A 21,511-nucleotide genomic window follows, 5' to 3' on the forward strand; every position below is an offset into this window, starting at 1 on the left:
GTCGAATGCTTAAATGCAGTGTGGTGTAGAATAATAGACAGTTGTTCATTGTAATGTAGAGTTATATTAGCTGTAAAAACGAGTAGAGTAGATAAGAGAAGAGCATATGACCTGTGGTGTAGTGTGACACCAGGGACAACAGATGGAAATCCGCCTTTTGACTAACAGTTGCACATTTACACTAGTACTTTTCACTGAATCTGTGTATAAGTATAGTAGAGTACAGTGTACTCTAGTGTATAATTACATAGTTTTTTATTATGTAAAAATGAGTAGACAACAGTGAACTCTCAGGTGTGTTATGTTTTAGTTACAAAATGGATACAGATCAATAATCTTTGGTTATTGAGCTACAATGGGACATAACATAACATAACATAACATAACATGGTCTGTACTACATGTTAAATCTCTCATGAACAAGTTAAAAAAAAGATCCATGAATTAGGGAATAGTGAAGAGGAGTAGCATAAAGTTAGAGGAGTGTTTTGCTCAAACTAAGGATGATTAATAATTATTATGTAATGTGCTTCTTTAAATAATCAAACATGTATTGTTTAAAATTTCTATTACAGATTTCTAGGACCCAGCATGAAACCAAATAACTATTCTGTTTAGTTTAATGGAAGACAGAAAAGCAGCAAATTAAATTTGTTATAGTCTGACTGTGTCATTTGTAGTAAATACATGTTTTAGTAAAATGTTCTAAGTCTGTATGGGATTGTGTTGTACATAGTAAGTCTTGTGGACAATAGAGTATATTTGATTATTATTAGACTTGACTGTGTAGTGATGGTGTAGTATGTGGGTGTCCATGTACTGTACTTGTACTCTATGATATCAAAATGAGAAATGGGCTTCAGGGCTCAGGTTATTAATTGAAGAACAAGGTTTGTGATTCCAAATCTGGTCATCAATTTGCATCCAGTGTCACAATGCAAAATATTATTTCTTTAGTGTTTTTGCACCAGTGCAAATGCATGTTTTTTTCTCAAGCTGCTGCATTGTTGTATTGCCATAATGAAGTATTAATTGTGACTCAAGTAACAATATTTATAAGATTTTCACATTTTATGTAGTCGTAGTTGTGCTGTTTAACTGTGTGACAGAACCATAGCCCGACCCCGTTTTTACAGGTCACCGGAATGGGTTTATATATTTATCAAGATGCTCTCTAAATGTCAGTCAGCAGCATCCCAGTTTTGGTCCCTTTAAACATTCAATGTGTTTCCAGCAGCAGTGGTTGTCAGGCCAGGCCTCTCTTCCACCAACGTTCTATCCACTGTGCCCACAGTTAGCACCTAATTGTGAAAATTTAACATCCATTTTTACTTATTTAATTGTCCATCTGCTGTTGAGAGTAAGTTAAAACAGGCACATTTATTGACTGAGCCATTGTTACTTCGATTTAGCTTGCGTGAAACTATAGCTCAGACACACTATATATGTGGGCTAACCCCGTACTTTCAGTTTTCAAAGAGGTCAGTGCTTAATCAAAGAGAAAGTGTCAATCAGGAACAGGATCTTATGTTTCATCACAGCTATCCTAACACGGAAAACAATGTTGAGATGTTGGATAGTAATTCATCCGCTTAATCTCAACAGTGTTCCCATTTGTCACACTTAATGCTACATTGCATGTATTTTCTTTACTCTGAAAAGTGTAATGATTAGTTATATAATCAAAGGTTACCAGTTTAATTTCCTGAGTAAACACCTCTCAGTATAATGCACAGGAAGAATCGGCTCATCCTAATGAAGTCATACAGGGAAGTGTCATAGAGCAGAGATGCACAGCTCCTTGTAACACCAACACGTGTATGACCTGTGTTACTGTGTGATTTCAGCCCATCATTATGGTTTTGGTGGCCTTCTTCGATGCTATAGGATCATTATTATTTCCAGAGCCACCTGTCCTGGTACACCCACTGGCTTTCAGCACGAGCCACAGCCCACTTTAGGTTTTTCCTTAAGAGGCCTTTGGGACTTTATACCCTTCAGGTTCCATTAGGTTCTTGTTGCATGCCAGAGGACTGAGGTGGTTTGTGTTCCTCGAGAAGTGGACACCTTTCAAATGGTGTTACATTTCAAGGCAACGTATGCTAGCTAATCTGGGTCACTTTATCTGTTTGTATTTGCTGCAGGTATTTAGTTGAATAACGATAGCCATAAGGAACTATTTTTATCCTGAAAGGGCTGGCTATATTCAGTGGAGCTCAGGCTGATATATTCAATGGTTGTTGTCACATTTACAGTCCCATTTTGAATTTGCTCATACTGAATTCTATTTTTGGAACTTACAGTACAAACAAGAATCTAAAAGTAATACATTTTTAGTACATTCACATTTTAAGAAAAGGTTTGGAAAAGAGAATAAGCAGGGGTTTTTTGTAATATATGCATAATTATAAAGGTTAGTTTCAAAATGCACAATTTCTTTATGCTTTACATACATGAGAATAGTTATTAGTTCAGTTATCATTACGGTTCATTATTACAGGCTGCTATAATCTAGATTCAGGGCAGTAAACTTACTCAACTGGACCTTTATAAATCAAAGGGTTTCCAAAGTATAACTAGCCTGGTTGTATAATTTTTTTTATGACAAGGACATAAAATTAGCAGACTTTACATTATATGTTTTACATTACTTGCAAAACATTGGTAATTGAAACTAACTTATGAACTTCTGCTTTACACATGGGAATATAAGTGATTACAGTTGTGAATATATCCAAAAACCTTTGACTGATATCTGAACAGTAGGTCATCAATATTAACTTCCCTATTAAACCTTAAAAATATGTGAATCTATTTGTAGGGATAGTAAAAAAGAAAAGTGAAATGTAAGAAGATAGATTTTTTTTACAAGCTGTATTCATCATGGTTGAACATTTGATAGAGTTCCTGTCTACTTTATAGTGTAGTGCATGAATACAGGGATGGGAACTGGAAGGCAAGTTCCTATTATTTCTTGGAAAGGAAGTTACATTATTGTTAGGTCTCATGGATTGGATTCTGTACTGGCCCGTGATAATATCTGTTACAGCTTTCGTAGATGTCCTTAACTGTCTGGTTCGTATCTCAGCCTATCACCCTTCATGGAGCCTGAACAACAGGCTGCTAGCAATGTAGTAAGACACACAGAAATGATCACTAAAGTAGGCAGACATGAGCCAATGAATAGCTTGTTGGAAGTCACTGATTGTCATGTTTTGTCACATTGTTTTCTTTGTTCTTCGTGTCACTATACGCATGTAAAATGATATTTTGGAAAAGCTTACTCATCCACTTAACTACCAGTGGAACATATAATCTCTGTAGGCCCTCCCCTTTACAGTCAGGTGAACTTTGCTTCAGCCTAAATGGGTTTTATCATTGACCATAGCTGAACTTTGCTACTAACACTCAGAGTTTCTAGTTAATGTAATGGCCAACAGGAGGTACTGGAGTATGAATTATTGTCATATGTATGTACTGATAACGAGGATGCAGTGTAGATTGTCTTGGTACTGGCATCAGCTTAATGAAAGAGACTGCACCAGAAGGACACTGGAATATGTTGGCTCTGGTTTTGTGCCTATTGTATAATTTACACTTTATCAAAGCCCCGTGTCCCAAAAAGAAGTGATAATAAATAGCTCTCTCCAGCTTTAGAGAAAAAAAAACTCAAGAAGGGCTAATTTTAGCCAGATATCAGTTGGATGTGCGCCTGTTTTTACAGCACATGGCTTCATGGACAGTATAAAGTTTATACATAGTACATTGACTGTAATTGTTCACAAGCAGTTTTTGACTTCTTTCAGACATGAAGCTCCACGTTTGTTTGTATTCAGGTGCATTTTGCAGAGCAACTGTGCTTGTCGTAAGAGTTTCTCATTGGTTAAAAGCAAAATGTTTTACTTGCAGGCTTTACCGATTTTGCCATTTTTGATATATAGTGAGGGGGCTATCAGTTAAAACATCTTTGACATGGCACAGATCCTTATGATGATACAACTTAAATTTCATTTTTCATAAATAGGCCTTAAAAGTCATTAAATGGTCTTAAATGTGCATTTGTGGGGTTATAATTGTCAAATATTCCATTTTTATTCATCTTAATTTCTTGTTGTCTAAATGTTTCAGTCTTTTCTTACATTACAGTCTGTATTTCCAATGTTAAAATCTTCACATCTACCACTGAAACTCATGTCTTTTTGACTTTATACTTCCACCTACTTATGTGGTAAAGTGTAGACTAACCCAAATGACGTCAACTATATTGCTACATAAAACTTACTGCACAGACTGCATATACATTACTTTTATATTTACATGTAATGATTGAATAAGAAAAAGATCCTCTAAAGCCAGTCTCAAAAGGCTTTGAATATAAGAGCCTGTAGACACCTTGCCTGAAGGCAAAATTTAACTGACACAGCATTTTATACATTATATCATTAAATTACTGTAGTTTGTCATTTGTAATAGACCTTTATTTTCTTCATTGCACATGCACTCATATTAACTAATCACAAGTGTGTTACTGTTACCTACAAAATGATAATGATAGGTTTAATGACATTTACAGTCTCACACTCTATTTATGTTCAATTACAGACAGACCACAGCCAGCTAATGCAGATGTCAGTCTATTCTTTGTGACCGTCTTAATAGCAGAAGTTGTGTTGTTCTCACAGAGCCGGTGTTCTTTGTATGCAGTGCTGCCAGTAACCACTAGAGAGTGATGTGGGCCACTCACTTTTTTGACCTTGCTCTTTAGGTGGGAAGGCAGGATTTTTTTCCCCGTTCTAGTAGGGGTGGTGGGGGCCGCTGGGAAGAATTTCAGACCACTGTACATGGCAATGAGGGCTCTAAACTTGATTTGCGTGCTGGACAACTTTGCTGCACTCATTCACTACCTGAAACTAGTATTTGCATTGTGTTTGCATAAATGTACACAATAACAGTGCTCTCCTTGTTGTTGTTACAAAAATAGGCTCTTATAGTCGACTCGTGCTCTTCAGTAATTTGTAATACAGTCATATACCACAGTTAATTTGTAATTCCTTAGTTTTTACCTGAATGAAACAGTTGTGTATTATATTTAACCTAGCTTTGGCTTCATGTTAAGGCCTGCTTACCAAGTTTCACAAACTGCATTGAGATGGTAGCACTGATTCTGTCATACTGCACTATATTCTTCCTACCTACAAATAACATAAGGATAGTTTAAATGAAACTGACAGCATTCTTTATTGAAAAGTCCAACGTTAACAATACCACACTCCATTTTGGTTTTGATGAGAGGAAGCCACAGCGGCCTAAACATAAATGTCACACAATGCTCACAACATTGACAGTTTTTAGTTACCCCGTAGCAGCAGACACACCACTTACAAGGACAGAATTACTATAGTGCCTATTAACATTTTAGAAATATGCGTAGATCGTGTGCTATGAACATACATTGTTTGAATGAAGATAAGTTATTGTTCTGAGACTGGGGTGTTACACATACTTGTCCAGCCGAAGTCTACACAAATGACAGACAAATTCTTTGTAACAGTGTCCTTGAAAGAAATCTTACATCCAGTGGTGAAGTCTACTTTTAATTTAGTTTGATGTATTTCACTGGGAACTTTTAGATTAAAATTGATCTTGTCTAATGTAGAACTTTAAGTTGCATACATGTTGCATATGAGAAACAAATGCATTTCTAATAATGCTAGCAGGCTTTTATAAGCCTATTTCCTACTTGGTATGTTTCTTTCTTGAGGTATTTCTAGAATATGTTTTGTACTATCCTACTGGAACTTGCAGTAGTTTTAAGACTCAAGTTTTGCTAATCAAATGGTTTATATCTAAAATAGGTTATTTTTTTAAAAGTTCACAGTAAGATAATATACCATATGTATTGCAGGACTTTGCTGTATTGTTTTGAATGATTTCATTTATTTTATCAAAGTACAAATTACACTATAATGCTCTATTTGGCACATGCGATCAGTCCGCTTGTGTAGCAGTTTATCCCAACTATTTTTGTCCCATGATCCTCATTTAAACAAAGCTATATATATCGACTTAACAGTAGCAGTATGTGGACAAGTTCTGACTAATTTGTGATCCTTTCTTATAAGTTCGTTTCACTTGGATATATTTAAAACCTTAAGAGGTAAATTGCTCTGGATTTGAGAAAATCTTAGTTGTTTGGTGACCCTGTGAATTTATCTCATGACCTATCAGTGGATTCCTATCCGCTGTGCTGGGAACTGTAGTTTACACTGGTGAAATAGTTCTCTAAAGATCATAAAATTGTCAAATAATAGGTGAAATGTTTTGATTTACCAGTTTGGTTTTGTTTTTAATATTGCATTATGATATTGTGACTGTGACATGTTCAGTTATATTTAATTTCATTTTTATGTATTTCTTTAGGCTGGTTTCTATTTGTAGTCTCAGGACAGATGTTAATCCTCAAAACAGAACAAAATAATTCAACAAACAGTTTGTTAGATAGAGTGACCTACTACTGTATTTTTGGAAATGACTGCAGCTATAATTGACCCCTTCTTAAATTAATGACATTAAACCTGCACCTAAAGCCGACTGTATCCTAGTAACCATCAAAGACCTAAACAGACACTATCAACCAAAGACATCTTCTGATCTATAAAGTTAATAACTTTTGAACCGCTACAATACATGTGACAAATTCAGGGTCAAATCCGTTTCTCAGCTTTTCATTTGGACCTTCAGAGGCTCCATAGTGAACATGGAAACACTGTCATCTTCTACAACACAGGATTCATCAATAAAACCCATGTATTTTGATAATAAGAGTGGTTGTAGATGCTTGTTTTATTTTCCTTAATGATACATTTTGTTTAAATTACACTTTTTCCTTCAGTTTTCTCTGTTTTGAATTACTCTGAGCTTTTATGAATATCTACATCAGAGGTGTCAAACTCATTTTAGTTCATGGGACATGTACAGCCCAATATAATGTCCAATGGGCTGGACCAGTAAAATAATAACAGTGAAAAAAATACATTATGAAAGTGTCTACATCTACAAGTTTCCTTAAAATCTGATAACATGAAAATCCTGAAATGTCTTTAGAAAAATAAGTGCATTTTAACAACATTATTCCACAGTTTATCATTTACATATGTATATTGCAACTTACACATCACAGTGGATTTACAAATACACCAAAATATTTAGTAACAGGCAGATTATTGTTAAAATTGCTCTTACTTCGCTTAAGACATTTCAGGTTGTTCATGTTTGTTCAGGCTATTCACATTTTTGTGAAAGGATAGTTTGTAAATGGAAACAATTTCATGCAATTCTTCTTTTTTTTTTTTTTTTTTTACACTAAAATAAAGACAAAAATTTGGGGTTTCCATTCTTAATAGGTTATTATGATTGTATTTTACTGATCTGACCCACTTGAGATCGTCTAGGTGTATATGGGAACCTGAACTAAAATGGTTTTGACACCATTTGATGTTAATATCTTCACTGTAATTTTTGCATTTCCCAAATTCATCCCAGATGCTGGGTTGGACTCTTTGTGTGTGTTGACACCTGTGATCCACATGATCAGTGAATGAAATACAGGAAACACCTGATTTTCACAAAATAAAGAAATGCAGATTATTTTATTATCATAAATGGTCATAGGAAAGGTTAAATGTAGAAGGAAATTCTTCTGGAGGTTGCCACAAACTACCACTCTTTAGGGGTTAAAAGACCCCCTTTACCAACAGCACAGATAGGTAAAGCCCTTTTCCACACAGACAGACTGTGTAAACGGGTTGTAGTTTGGGTCAGGGCCACCTCTCAGACCCAGCCCCTCTGTAAACCAGCAGAGGCGGCCCGGGTTTCCACTAACCCCCCCTTCCCCCTCACACTCTCTCCTCTCTCCGATTAGTTTTTGATAGCACGGATAGCGAAAACACAGCTCTAAATCGGGAATGGATCTCTCCTGTCCCTTTGACGCCCAAGTTATAAAATGCAGTATCAGAGCTGGTTGTTAATGTTACAGTTTAACGCAGGTTTGTTTTCCACCTCCACGGTCCACGGTTACTTCCTGGTGCCACAGAGAGAGGCAGTGCTGAGTTAAAGAGACAGAAATACTGATAGAAATTCAGATAGAAAAAAACAGAGAGGAGAAGAGAGGGCTTGGAGACGCGATAGGAACAGTTGACTGGATTCCCAGAAATTTAAGACCCTCTCTGTCTCTCCCTATTTATATATATTTTTTCATATTCCGTTATCTGAACCGAGTCGTTATTCTTCGTTGGTTTGTGAACTAACACACGGTTTGGATGACGGTTGGCTGCGGCTAAAGCGGAATTGTAACGGGGAACATATTCCTCCCTCCGACGGAGAAGCCTCGCAGAGATTTGTCCCTTTTTTTTCTTACAGTAGAGTCATTTTTGTATTATTTTAGCCACCCGGGTGTTATTATATATTTTTTGACGATTTCGCAAGGAAGGGTTCGGGCGACGGAAGATGGGTTGTTTGGGCAACAGCAAGACTGAAGATCAACGCATCGACGAAAAGGCACAACGAGAGGCTAATAAAAAGATAGAAAAACAGTTACAAAAGGAGAGACAAGCTTATAAAGCCACACACAGGCTCTTATTACTGGGTAAGGCTCATTTCTATGTGATGGCTCTTTGAAATGTAAGCTAACCGTAATCCCTTTCGTTTACTGAACACGTAGCCCCATTGACAGCGCTTGCAATAATATGTCATGGGGGTGGATATTGATGGAAGCGAAGCACCAGAGCCTACAATTACTGGATTCATTTCCAAAACATTTGTCCGCTCGGTTTTTTTTACGCTAACCAGGACGTCCTCAGTCGTGTTAATGTGCTGATATTTAGATGTATTTTGTGCTCTGTCTGTTTTCGAAGGTGCGGGAGAGTCCGGAAAAAGCACCATTGTGAAGCAGATGAGGATTCTACACGTCAACGGCTTCAACGCAGAGTGAGTGCTGTTCAATACATCTGAAATACGCTACATTAACGCCTTAAAACCTATTTTCTGATGTTAGTTCCTGTGGTTGTCCCCCCTCCTGCTAAACGAGACTGTCGAGGCCAGAATATATAGCCTGTGAATGGATTTCCCCAGGCACTGCAGCGCCTGTTGGGCCCAGTATCCCATGCAAAGCAGCTAATATGCCCCCCCCCCCCCCATATATATATATATATATATATATATATATATATATATATATATATATATATATATATATATATATATATATACTTTTTTTTTATCCTCCTTTTCGTGTACAATGTAGAGCGAACCCACACTTGCGAGGATCTCGGTGTCACACAGATGCCGAAATTCACTGTTTCCTGTTTCATGTGAGAGGGTGAAAGGTTGTGATCGACTCAGGCCTATTGATGATTTGTTTTGCTGCAAGGCCTTGCATGGCATTGATCTTACCAGTGGTCTATTTTAACCAGGCCCAGTACATGTCAGAGTCCTGTAACTGTATGACACCCCCCCCCCCCCCCCCCCCCCCGGATGTATGCTTTCACAGGAGGCTGGATTCATGTTCACATCATGTATAGTTGCAGATTCACTTAACCTCATCCTGACTGATACAAGTTCTTTTGTAAATGTCCCCAACTCCCTACCTTCTGTTTGTAACTGCTCCCCACCCCATGCACCTGTATTGTATGTTAAATTGTATTAGCATACAGTCTAACCTGGCAGTAACCCCATGTTAGTCATAACCACATTGATGATAAATCTTTTGCAGCCTGCTGTGGTTGATGTTTTCATAACTGCTGCCTCACACATCTTTTATGTCCCATTGCAGAGAAAAGAAACAGAAAATCCAAGATATTCGGAAAAACGTAAAGGATGCCATAGTGGTGAGTTTCATTTGCTTCACTTCTCTGTTGATGAGCTACTGCAGGCCCATTTTACTGCTTATTACACAGGTTTATGTTTAGACTTTTAACTATTCACCCTGCTTCATGCTTGTTTTTGTCTTTGTTTTTTTCTTCTCCAACAACTTTTGCTTTGTAGACTATAGTGTCTGCGATGAGCACTTTAATACCCCCTGTCCCGCTAGCCAACCCAGAGGACCAATTCAGAATCGAGTACATCAAAAGCATAGCACCTCTCTCTGACTTTGACTATTCACAGGTAAGATGTTCACAAAGTTTCTGTTTATCTACAGTGTGTGCATGTGGTTTTTAGCCTGGGCATTTGTGTGGGTGTTGGATGGTATGTCATGAGAGGTTTTGCTGTTTTTATGAGTCCATATAGTCAACAATTTAGATTTTACTGATATAGCTCCAGATTGTCAAATGAAAGTTTCAACAGAACACACTTTAATTTTCTTTGGTTTAGGGTCATGCAGCATAACAAATGTAAAGGCATTATGTTTACGCTGAACCTGGTTAAGAATGAAAACCATCAGTTATTTGACTCAGTTGCTTGTTGACAGTTTGTGTCCTCTTCATTGCTGGAGGTGCAGATGTGCTGTATGTGGAATTGAATGCAGATTGAAATGCATGGGATTTCTTTCAGTGTGAGATCAGCTATTCGATAGCATGGGGTCATGTGTTGGAAATGTAGATAATGTTTTACATAATTTTGAAAGTGTTCCTTGTTTGACACCAACTGTGTAGAGCTATACAATGGGAATGACAAATGAATACAGAGCTGCAGATGAGCTCCTGGAAGTGCTGTATTGTATTGATGCACTTGTATATAAAAGAAAATGTCCATGAATTTCATGGATAATCACCACTTGCTACACTGATCAGCACTTTTGCAGTTACTTGTAATGGAATAGAGGAGCTTTTTTATATGAGCTTTACTCTGTGACACTGTTTGGTGAATGCTTTTCCCATAAGACTTCACAATATGGCTGATGTTTTTGGTTCTGGGAGTTGTCCTCAGGTTGTAGTTACACTATTACATAGCCTACTCTTTAGCTTCACCCTTTAAAACAGTGCTATTTATGCTTTGTCACCTTACACCTTAGCTTTGAGTTTTTAAGCCTTTCTTTAGTCTAGTGCACCACTGGCATATCTATGTAAAGATCAAGATTTTCTAGTAGGCTCTGCTCTCAGATTGCTAACAGGGCCACAGTGGTCTGTTCTGCTCTGATCTTGAGTTGTGTCAGGACCAGGGCCATGGGGAAAGCCAGCGTCGAGTTCCCAGGCCCAGACAGGCCAAAAGGAACAACATGGCTCTGTTTGGAGTGTCTGTGCTTGTCATCAGTCTCAGGCTTCACTAGTGCCGTCAGTGTCACCACTACATTGTCACTTAGTGCCACCAGGCATGATATCCAATACAGTGGTGCAGGAACCCAGCCAATCACTAACCTGTGGCTTTCACCTGTTGACGCCGATTTGAATGGTAGAAGCATACTTTACCTGAAAATTTAAGTACAGATGATGTCATGGTGAATCAGGTTAATTACTTTGTAATCATAAAAGGAAAGCTATCTCTAAGTAACACAATATTTAAAGCATGTTAGGATTTATTTTGAAGAAGGCATAATCAGGAAGAAGAAAGAGACACTTCCTGTATTTTACAAAATTAACTGCTGTACAGGGAGAGAACTAGTTTAACATGTATCTGTATCATTGTCAAAGGGACAGTAAATAATACTTATTTTTACTATTATTAATCTGATGATTATTTAGGGTGTGAGAAATTCTTATTCACCTTGGTCTACTCACATTGTAAGAATCTTGAAAAACTTAACTTGATGAATGTTGAAAACTATGCATGAGTTAACCTACTGTAAAGGTCATGACATGCAATTAGGAGGCAAAACATAGTAATCATGACCATGAGCCATCTTTTTATTATCTGATGAAAATGAGCTTAAGTGGACAGCAGGCGCATTGGAGGAAGTTTATATATAAAAAAAAAAACAAAAACAAGAAAACCTCCAGCATAGTGTCTCATTTCATTTGTATGTAGTTTTATACTCTGTTACTTCATTTGTATTGTACTGATGTGCCTCTTGGTCAGGTCTCCCTCGAAAAAGAGATTTCATCTCAAGGGACTTCCTGGTTAAATAAAGGTTAAATAAATTTCTTTGAATATTTATTTATTTATTTATTTATTTAAGTGTTTCCGAACTTCTTCATATATCCTAATGAAGGATAGGGGGTTTTTCTTGTTAGTTGCTGATTATAAACTTCTTCAAATACTTTGTCTACAGGCAGTTTTTAAACCACTTAAATTATGTAACCCAGCCCATATGTACTATATATTAAAAAAAATCTCTTTAGTATCTGGACAATTTAATTCTTAGGAATGGAGACAGTTACTGTTTTATCATCTTTGCTTCCAATCAGTGTTCTCCATCTTCTCCCATGTTAAATCTGTGTTATACTGCTGTCCCATTCCAGATTGAATTGATTGTCCAGATTGAAATCATCATGTTGTTTTTCAAGTATAACAACGTATATTGTGACTCATGAAGCAGATATTGTGTATCTGTATCATCGTGTTAAGTGTTCATGTAGTAACGTTCTAGTCAAGAAAAGGAACCGTGAGAGAGAACAATGTTGTGGTCTGCTGTGCCTGGTTATTCAAATAATAAGGCGACACACACCAGAGCTATAGCTGTATTATGTCATGGTCTGGTACAAAAGTCTGTATCTCTTCCAAGAAATATAGCAAGTAATTTTTTATGTGACATGAAACCAAGACCTTTATTGTATATGTTTTTGGAAAATAAACAAAGATTCTGCTCTATGTAGCTACACAGTTGTTATTTTTGACATGGACTATTTTAGACTTACATTGATAGCCAAGCGGTAAAGTGGTCCTGAAAATGCAGTGCTGCACCTGCAACACTGGCTACATTGCAGAAGAGCTATTAACCTTTCTCCTATGTGCATATAGTTTAGTTTTGAAGCCTTTGAAATCTTTTTCTTTTCCTTTTAGCCAGGGATAGCAGTAGGCACATAGAAAAGAAAGCAGTGATAGAAACAGTTGTGTATGCAAATGGAAACAAATGCCACTGCAGCAGCTAAACTAGCCATCCAACAGTGTCAGTCAACTGAAGTAGAGCAAATTCAAATGAGCCCTGGCCCCTGTTCTGCACTATGACACTCTCCCTCCATCAAACAAGTTAAAACTTGCATGTAATCCCCTCCATTTGATACCGAAACAAGCAGGTCACTTTTACTATTGATTGGTATTCTGGAATATTTTTTTGTGTGCACTCTGAAGAAAAAGACAAGAACTAGGGCCACAAAAAATTTTTTGCAATATGAATAATGGTTGCAACGGTGCATGTTGTACTATCATACTGAACGATATGCCCCTCACGGTATAGTACGAGCATGTACCGCGGTACGGCTCATTTGTAATTTTCAAATGACATTTCCAGACAACTCGTGTTTATATTAGAGCTCTGCAAGACAACTGACTTACGGAATTCTACTGTCATTTGTTGGAGCCAGACGCATCATTACTTGGTGGCGCCTGTTAGAGCTGGATGCAGCAGAGCCCGACTTGAGCCGGATGAGGAGCACAGCCCTTCTACTACCAACTACTCTTCTCAATATTAACATTAGTATCCACAGTAACATCCTCTGTCGTCACCATGTTTGCTATTATTGACTTTCTTCTTCTTCTATTTCTCAAAAAACTTTACTCTTCTTCATGGTATTCTGCCAGTATGGTAATTAAGAGCCGTGCCCTCTGGTGGATTGATTGAGAAATGCTCATTCCAACTTACATGACACATGGAAGTATGAAGGCATGATAGCATTAGAAACGGACGTACCTATTTACGAATGTAAAGCAAACATGAAGGCTCTCCATCAGCTCCCAGTTATGCACACAGCTGGGCTCCAGCTGGCCTTTCTGTCCGAACCATACCGTACTGTGAACCGTGACTCAAGAACCGCAATACGTACTGGACCATGGATAACCTGTACTGTTGCATCCCTAATATGAATTACAGTCCTCTTTGGAAGGTGAGCTCCACATTATCTTCTATTTACTTCAGTCCAGCCCCACCCTTTGTCATAGCAATCCTGTTTCATTTTAAGGTGCAGAATTACTGTAAATTTTACACTACACCTCAACTTGGGTACATCATCGACTGTCAGTGAGTGCTATTTAACATCCACCCCACACCCCACACTCCACACCCAGCCTCCCATGTTGTTAAGATTCCTAGGAAGTTCCTCAGTCCTAGTTTGTTTAGCCACTAATTGTATAGCTGAGGGTCTATAATGTGGGGCAGAGGACTGCTTTATCTTCGTGAGTATTTTTCTAAGAATTCTAAAACAATCGCAATGCCTGTGTTGCTTTCAATCTCTTTTTTAGTTTGTACTCTTTACCTTTGAAAGTCAGGTCTCACTGGACTTGGTGACTTTTATATAACGTAGGTATTCTCTTCAGATCCAGTAAATGTGAGAGTGAAATGTGGTTGACTCTTAGGCTGGCTGTATGTAAGGAAGGATTTTGGATTATTAGCCATTTCTATACATTCTGCTCTGCGGCTAAAGCTCTCTAAAAGATTTCACCCAAAGGAATTTCAGTCTCCCCTTGTGACAGAAGACAACTGGCCATTGCTCCACAACTTTGTTTTGCTAAGTTGACTCAGATTTAGGCCGTTTTGTTCTCTGTGTCAAGCTGACCTATATGATTCAAGTGAAATATTACATCACACACCCAAGTTGATTAGCATTAAGGCTAAAGCAAGTTGCAAGGCCAAAATGAGATGTGGTCACGCAAAGAGGTTGGAGCATCAGCATCATCTTTCGGCCAGTGTGATGGACTGCCAAGTAGAAGTGGACTGGAGAAAAGAGCATAGGAAAGAGTTAAAAAAGCTTGTGTTAAAGCAAATTCCCTCCTGGTCTCTTTCTGTGTTATCAGTTCCTCTGTAGGGCACTGCAGCACACACTGCATTTATTCAAAGGCCCAGTGTCACACGCCTCTGTGGAAAAGAGCCCTGAGGACCATACTCTGCCCCCCCCCCATCCCCCATCCACTCTTCTACCCCTCGTCCTCCCTCCACCAAGTCCAACACTTCCTAAAGCTTTGTCGGGGCCCTTCTTTTGGCTCATCAAATCCCTCCATGTCTAAAGTCTAAAGGGTAAAATGTGCCGATACCTCCAGAAGAATGCAACCAGCGCAGTTAAATGTTACTGATATTTATTGAGGTGGTTGTGACTGAAACAAAAGTGGAAGTAAATGCAGGCAAGAAGGCAAATACAGTTCCATTTCCTTTGTAAATCATGTGTGAGAAGTTTGAGGCGTGTGGTAAGGCAGGTAGATGCTGCTACAGGAAACCTTTTAAAACTGCTGTGGTAATGTGTTATGCTTTGATATAAGAAGTTCATGTGCTGAGATGTGGACCATATTTTAACATAAGAGCATCACAACAGAAGAAATGATGATCCTTAAGTTATCTATAAGAAAAAGACTAACCAGAACTTAATGTCTGTCAGTGAGTGTTGTGTTGTCTGGATCAGTGCATTTCCTCCATGTTGAACTTAATCACCGGATCTGCCGAGAGGAGATCTCCCGAAGCATGTGATCATTTATCAGGCTCCTTCTCGCTCTCTGGTTCGGGGCTACTTTCATCCTCATCCCCAGCCGGAGCGCAGAGCCAGTGCTGAGTGCAGAGAGTCATGTGGTGGTTCCAGGCTATAGAGGAGGAGCCCATCTGAAAGACATGTGCACAGGAGGCGACGAGGGATATTAGCCCAATCATCTTTGTTTAGGGCATACAGAGAGTCCTGGGAAATGTCTCAAAGTCATTGATAAGATGAGTTCCCCTCATAATGCTCCCCATTGTCCCGGAGCAGGAAGTCAGCTGAAGCACTGAGACTATGCATAGTCATTTATAGCATCAAGCTTATGGATGGATTTCACACAGCAGGGGTGCTGCCCATATTTGTGTATTTTTGGACATGTATCAGTGGTCTACAATTTTTTTTTGGGACATTTTCTGCCTCAGAGATTAAATGGGCTAAATGTTATGTATTTTAATAAGATTAATTGGAAAACAAATGACAAAAGTACTGGTTTGCTGTTGTTTTCAAGGTATATGATAAAGTGTTATTACCCATAGGGTTTATGTACATTTATACAATAGATTTATAAATCTTCAACTAGATAGAACCTGTAAAGTGAATGTATTCTAATGTACATACAGTGTTTTGAAGTAGATCTAGTAGCTCTGAGACAAGTATTCATTTTGAGTAAAACCCATTCTTTCATTACTTCTCGAATTTCAGATTTTGACCCAAGACTGTATCTTGGAAACTTCAGCCAAGCAGCATTTTTGACTTGATTTTTCTTTATCAGTGACTCGTGGTAAAATTTCACTACTTTTATTCTTGAAGCATTTTACTTGTAGACCAGTGTAATCAACCAATCAGTCGTGTAATTTTTTTTGCTGGAGTGTAATCTGACTGGCGGCAGAATGAAGTTATAAAAGTGTGCCACATAAGTGTGTGTATCTTAAAAAGTTTGTGACCAGTAAATCAAGAGTTAGAATTTAGGAACTGCTGGATAAACTTGTTATTGAGGACGTGAATGAGAACCTTCCTCTGTTACACAAGTGAACACAAGTGTAAAATAATCCTCATTACTGTATTTGGATGGGAAAAAAAAATGGTTTCTACCTAACAGTTTGAATTTTAATGTGATTTGAATGTTTTAAAACAGACAGGAATCACTACTTGTCTCTACAGTTTTGTTACGGCATAAACACAGGGATGCTATTGTGCATTTTATCTTCCTTTAACATTCTTTGCCCTTAAAATGTATTTAATAAAACAAATAGTTAAACTCGGTAAAAGAAAGACAGAAAAGTATTTATTGAAAGGTGTGTTGTTTAAGCTCATGGGACATCTTTGTAAATATCCATGTAAATGTAATCGGTCGAAGTTTTCTAAAGGGGTTTATCTCAGCACAAATAGTTTGTATCTCTACAATTACTATTTTCTGTCATTTTAAAATGACTATTTCAGCATTTGGAGATGTGTGTGTTTGCTCTTTTTCAAAGATTAGGTGAGTGGATTGATAGCAATCTTACGTCTGTTTGCTAACAACAAAACCCAAGTGGTTAGTCTATCTTAGCCTAAAAACTGTAAGCAGAGTGAATCTGCTAGCCCGGCTGTGTCCAAAATTAGAAATATGCGCACTAAGGCCACTTAAAACTTGTACACGTGGTTTTAGATGATAAATGTGTGGTAGATGGTGTGTTTCTGTTGCCAGTACTTTTTTTTGCAGCTTGACTTGAATTGCCATGTACGGTTCAGCTGTAGTTTAGAGGTACCAGTCATTTGACAGATTTAGTTTTATTTTAATGCAGTGGAGGCAAATATCTGTTCATGTATTAATACTGAGTGTGTTCAAAAGGGATTTTACCATGACACGATTGTAGCTTTGTGCTGTTTATTACGTGGTATGGTGATGGCTGTCTGTTTCCTAATGTCTGTATTTATTTTTCTTCAGGAATTCTTTGATCACGCAAAGAAGCTGTGGGATGACGAAGGAGTGAAGGCCTGCTTCGAGAGGTCCAATGAGTACCAACTCATCGACTGTGCACAATAGTGAGTTCAAATCCTGAGATCTTTCTCTTTTTTTGTTGTGGTGATATTTTAAAGCTTGGGATACATGCGGGCTTAAAAATATTGTTCATTATCACTGTGTTATACAATCACTTATTTGTGCAGTCATAAGCTAGGCAAGCAAGCAGGTTTATTTTTACAGCCTGTAAACTATTGTCACATCCCTGCTCTGTCCGTCCTCCTCTTTGTGTCATGTTTGAGGTGAAAGCTCTGCAGTGTGTTCTGGTGTCATGTCATATATGAATATGGCAGAGATATGTTTACTCTGGGTGTGGCAAGGCAAGCAGCAGCAGTCGTATTCGTCCTTTGGAAAATTATACATATATCTCCTCACGTCAGAAGAGTGTTTGGCATTTCACCATGGCGATATGCAAAACCTGCTCTGGTCTGTATTAAAATGAACAACTGTTGAATTCACTGGAATTGTATCAGTGTGATGTTTACCTGTAGACTTTTGTAAATCAGTAATATTACTGTTTGTTAGGATGTAAATCAGTAATATTAGTGTTGTTAGGATGTATCATTTAAGTGGAGTCAGACTGGATTTGAGTGTGTGTAGGGCTGTCAGAATCTATGTGGGTCATCATTTGGTTTTGGCTGCCATCAGTATTGAGTTTTTCTTAATACAATTGTGCTCCAGATACTGTAGTTAGGAAATACTGATAACTGCAGTTTAGCAAGGTACAGGAACTGATGCCTAATGCTGCCCCAGATTGTTTGTAAGGCTCCTACAGTACCTTGCGTCACCATCAGACGGTTGGTATTGTGTAATTTTTTATTTTTAATAATTAGTGATTATTAAAATGTTCTCTTAATTAAATGCATAAAAAGAGTTTGGTTTCTGAGTTCAGTTTAGTTTCAGTCTTGTTTTTTTTCTATTTTTATTTTGTGGAAGTGGTTGTTTGTAGTTTAGTTTTCAGGAATTATAAGAACATCCTTGATTTGAAGCTGAAAATGTTAAACTGTACATGAAGTGTGTTTTACAAAAACCACTGTGTATTAAAGGTCAATTAAGTATTGTCTTCTACATCTTGAACGTATTAGGACTGGGGGAAAACTAAACTGATTTTACCTGAATTTCTGTTATGTTTTTGATGTTCAGCAGTGTTTGTTTAGTTTTTGAGAACTGTCATTTTATTTTTGTAATTTTTCAGTGCTTTTCATGAACTTTAATAACTGTAACAGGCTAACCTTCGTCACCATAGATTACTGGTTGCACAAAGTATAGGGCCCCTCTGTTGCCTCTAAAAGGAAGTTTGGATATGCAAAGTTGCTCAGTTGTTACACTGTTCTTATTCTGTTTCCTCTTTGGCTCACCTTTGAATTCACATGTAAATATGTGGACATGTATGGTGCAGACTTTGGAGTGCAACCTGCTGAAGGTTGTCCCCTCCCATCCCAAAGGTTGGCTTCCTTTATCTGTCGGGGTTCGGTCAAAGGCACATTTTATCAGCAACTGGGAATTATTGTCTTACCGTCAGTGACTTATGAGCCCAGGTTACATGGGTGTAGCGTTACGTGGGATGTTCTTAATTTAAAATCCTATATTGCATGTAGACAAATGGTGTCTGTACTCATTTTTTTCTGAATATCCCCCTTGCTTTGAACATAAATTTGTCTTCGGGACAAGGGTCTTTGGTTGCAGCTTCCATAGAAAGGAGAAAGAGATAGTCAGGTGATGGTTGGAGAGTCACATGAATCTGTAAGGTGGAGCTGCTACAGTCCAGGGCCTGTGTTTGTCTTTGCTGCACTGAGTCAGTCTCTTTCTGTAAACACATACAGTATATATGTGTTTGATACAGCTGCACAGTAGGTAAGAAAAACAGCAAGTATTTATTTTTGTCCATATTCTGCTGTAATGATGACACCAGAAAATATTATTGTATTCAAAAAATCTTGTACTTGGATTGGTTCACAACTGAATGCTGAGTCCTTTGAAAGCTTAAATCATACATTGTCAAAGCTAAAACTGCTAAGGCTTGGGAATAGCAAATATAGTGGTCCTCTGACAGGGGAAAACATACAAGGGTTAAAAATCAATGTTGTTATTTCATATGGTGATCTTTTGTGTGTGTGTGTATTTGAGTTTACTCATTGCTTTTGAAGTTTCCTTCTGTCTGGCCCTGCATCAAATTTCTAATGGTATATATCAACAGTTACGAATGAGAAAAGACCCTAATAAATGATATACATAGGTGCTTATTTTAAAACCCAGGATGCTCCCCCCCGAATTCATCCATTTCCACCCTTTTGATTACCCCATCTGCCCTGCTGTCAGTGCTTGTCTCCTGCTGCTACCCCTCTGGATGTTGTGTCGCTTCTTCTGATTGGTTAGCAGCCAGTGACGAGTCACATGTTTGGTCAATAAATCATCATCAAGCTAACAAGTTTATACAGCCGGTGTGTAAAGTAATTTAATCTTGGTGCTAGTTTCCAGCTTCATGTGATGTATATTTCTACCTTTCAAATGATTTGTAAAAACTTGTTACTCAGTAGAAATATCACAGTAAGCTTCTTTTGTCAGTGTGTGTATGTTTGATTGATAGCCTCTCAGTTACTTCCTCTCTCAGTTTTAACCTCTGTATGAACTCTTTAGATGGAAGGCATTCATAGATACTCTGTCCTACATGACAGCAGACCTGTCTGTGTCTAAACACACACACACACACACACACACACACACACACACACACACACACACACACACACACACACCTATTGTTATGACCACTTAACTATGCAAACTGTTCTCAGTCACTATCCTGGAAGTAGTGAAACACAGACGGCTTCAGCAGCCAGCTGTGTGTCTGTCTTTCTAATACATGTTTTGTAATGTTTTGTGTCTCTGTAATGGCGCTTTGATTCCTCACATTGTTTGTTGTCTTGTTCTATATCAACTAGCCATACTCTTCGAATACATTCAATCCAGGAAGCTTTAATTAATTTTTTTACTTAATGTTTTCTACACCTTCTTTCTCATATGTTACTCTTCCTCAGATTTTTGTTTGTGAAGCCTATTTCTTGCATCACAAATGTGATAAGATTGTAAATTAAAGAGGAAGTTGTTGCTGTTTGTGAGAGGAACAGGCAGCAACTGTGCATGCTAACTGCAGTCACATACAGTAAACTGCTACAGAATTGAAATTGCATTTACAGATGTTACACTGAAAGCAGATGATAAACCTCTTTCTTTTCATTTCTATTGTCCTTCACTGAGCTTTATATTTTTTCCAGCAGGCCCAACTCTAGATTGCCCATTGGACAAAGGCACAGGAAATAAGTATGGTCCGATGGCAAGTGCTTGTTATGCCAAAGAGCATGTCCATATCGATGCTTTTGGAATCCTGTCAACCATTGATCCACCCTCTGCATTGCACATTTATACGTTTTAAGAGCACAGATATGTGCCAGTTGATTGATTATGAGCTATTTTCAGCCGCTGCAGACTGGTTCCATTGCAAAGCCTTGGGATGTGTCAACGGCAAAATCAAACACTTTTTCACACGCAAATCTGAACTACCAGGCCTCTTGCTTTGTGGCAAGTATGTTAACTGCAATCCCCTGACAAAAAAAGAGACTTTGACTTACCCCGGTATTTGTTAACTGCAGTGAGTGGATTATTCGTTCTTAGATGTTGCTAGGACTGGTATGTATGATAGCTGTCCGTGTCTTGCTCAGTCAGTGGTGTATGATCTTTGGCCTTAGTTGACGGGGGGAGAGAGAGGGAGAAATGCCCTGGATGGGGCTGCTGCAACTGCTGCTGTTGAAGTCTGGGAGTGTAACTGAAGAAATGAGGCTATGAGACAGCTGGGGCAAGTTCCTACAATGAGAATGAGGCCTGGGACGGAGATGGAGCTGATGCCGGGTTAGGTGCATGGGTGTGATCAGGCCCTCTCTTTATGCTGTAAACGTACTCTTTAATT

The 21,511-nt window shown here is 38.1% G+C and overlaps 1 protein-coding gene across 2 annotated transcripts in view; it reads left to right on the forward strand.

Annotated features, from left to right (window-relative positions):
• The first annotated feature begins 8,044 nt into the window (after positions 1 to 8,044).
• The window catches only part of LOC115437550 (guanine nucleotide-binding protein G(olf) subunit alpha), a 43,336-nt gene continuing 29,869 nt past the window's right edge, over positions 8,045 to 21,511 (forward strand). The window contains exons 1-5 of one of the 2 annotated variants that reach the window (XM_030160785.1): positions 8,056 to 8,644; positions 8,913 to 8,985; positions 9,830 to 9,884; positions 10,042 to 10,161; positions 17,473 to 17,570. In XM_030160785.1, coding sequence (XP_030016645.1) covers positions 8,506 to 8,644; positions 8,913 to 8,985; positions 9,830 to 9,884; positions 10,042 to 10,161; positions 17,473 to 17,570 — 485 coding nt within the window. In that variant the 5' untranslated portion in view covers positions 8,056 to 8,505. Of the gene's footprint in view, positions 8,645 to 8,912; positions 8,986 to 9,829; positions 9,885 to 10,041; positions 10,162 to 17,472; positions 17,571 to 21,511 lie in introns of both variants that reach the window. The other variant, XM_030160786.1, reaches the window with a different exon arrangement.

The sequence above is a fragment of the Sphaeramia orbicularis genome, chromosome 17 (genome assembly GCF_902148855.1).
Source record: "Sphaeramia orbicularis chromosome 17, fSphaOr1.1, whole genome shotgun sequence".
Taxonomy (NCBI): domain Eukaryota; kingdom Metazoa; phylum Chordata; class Actinopteri; order Kurtiformes; family Apogonidae; genus Sphaeramia; species Sphaeramia orbicularis.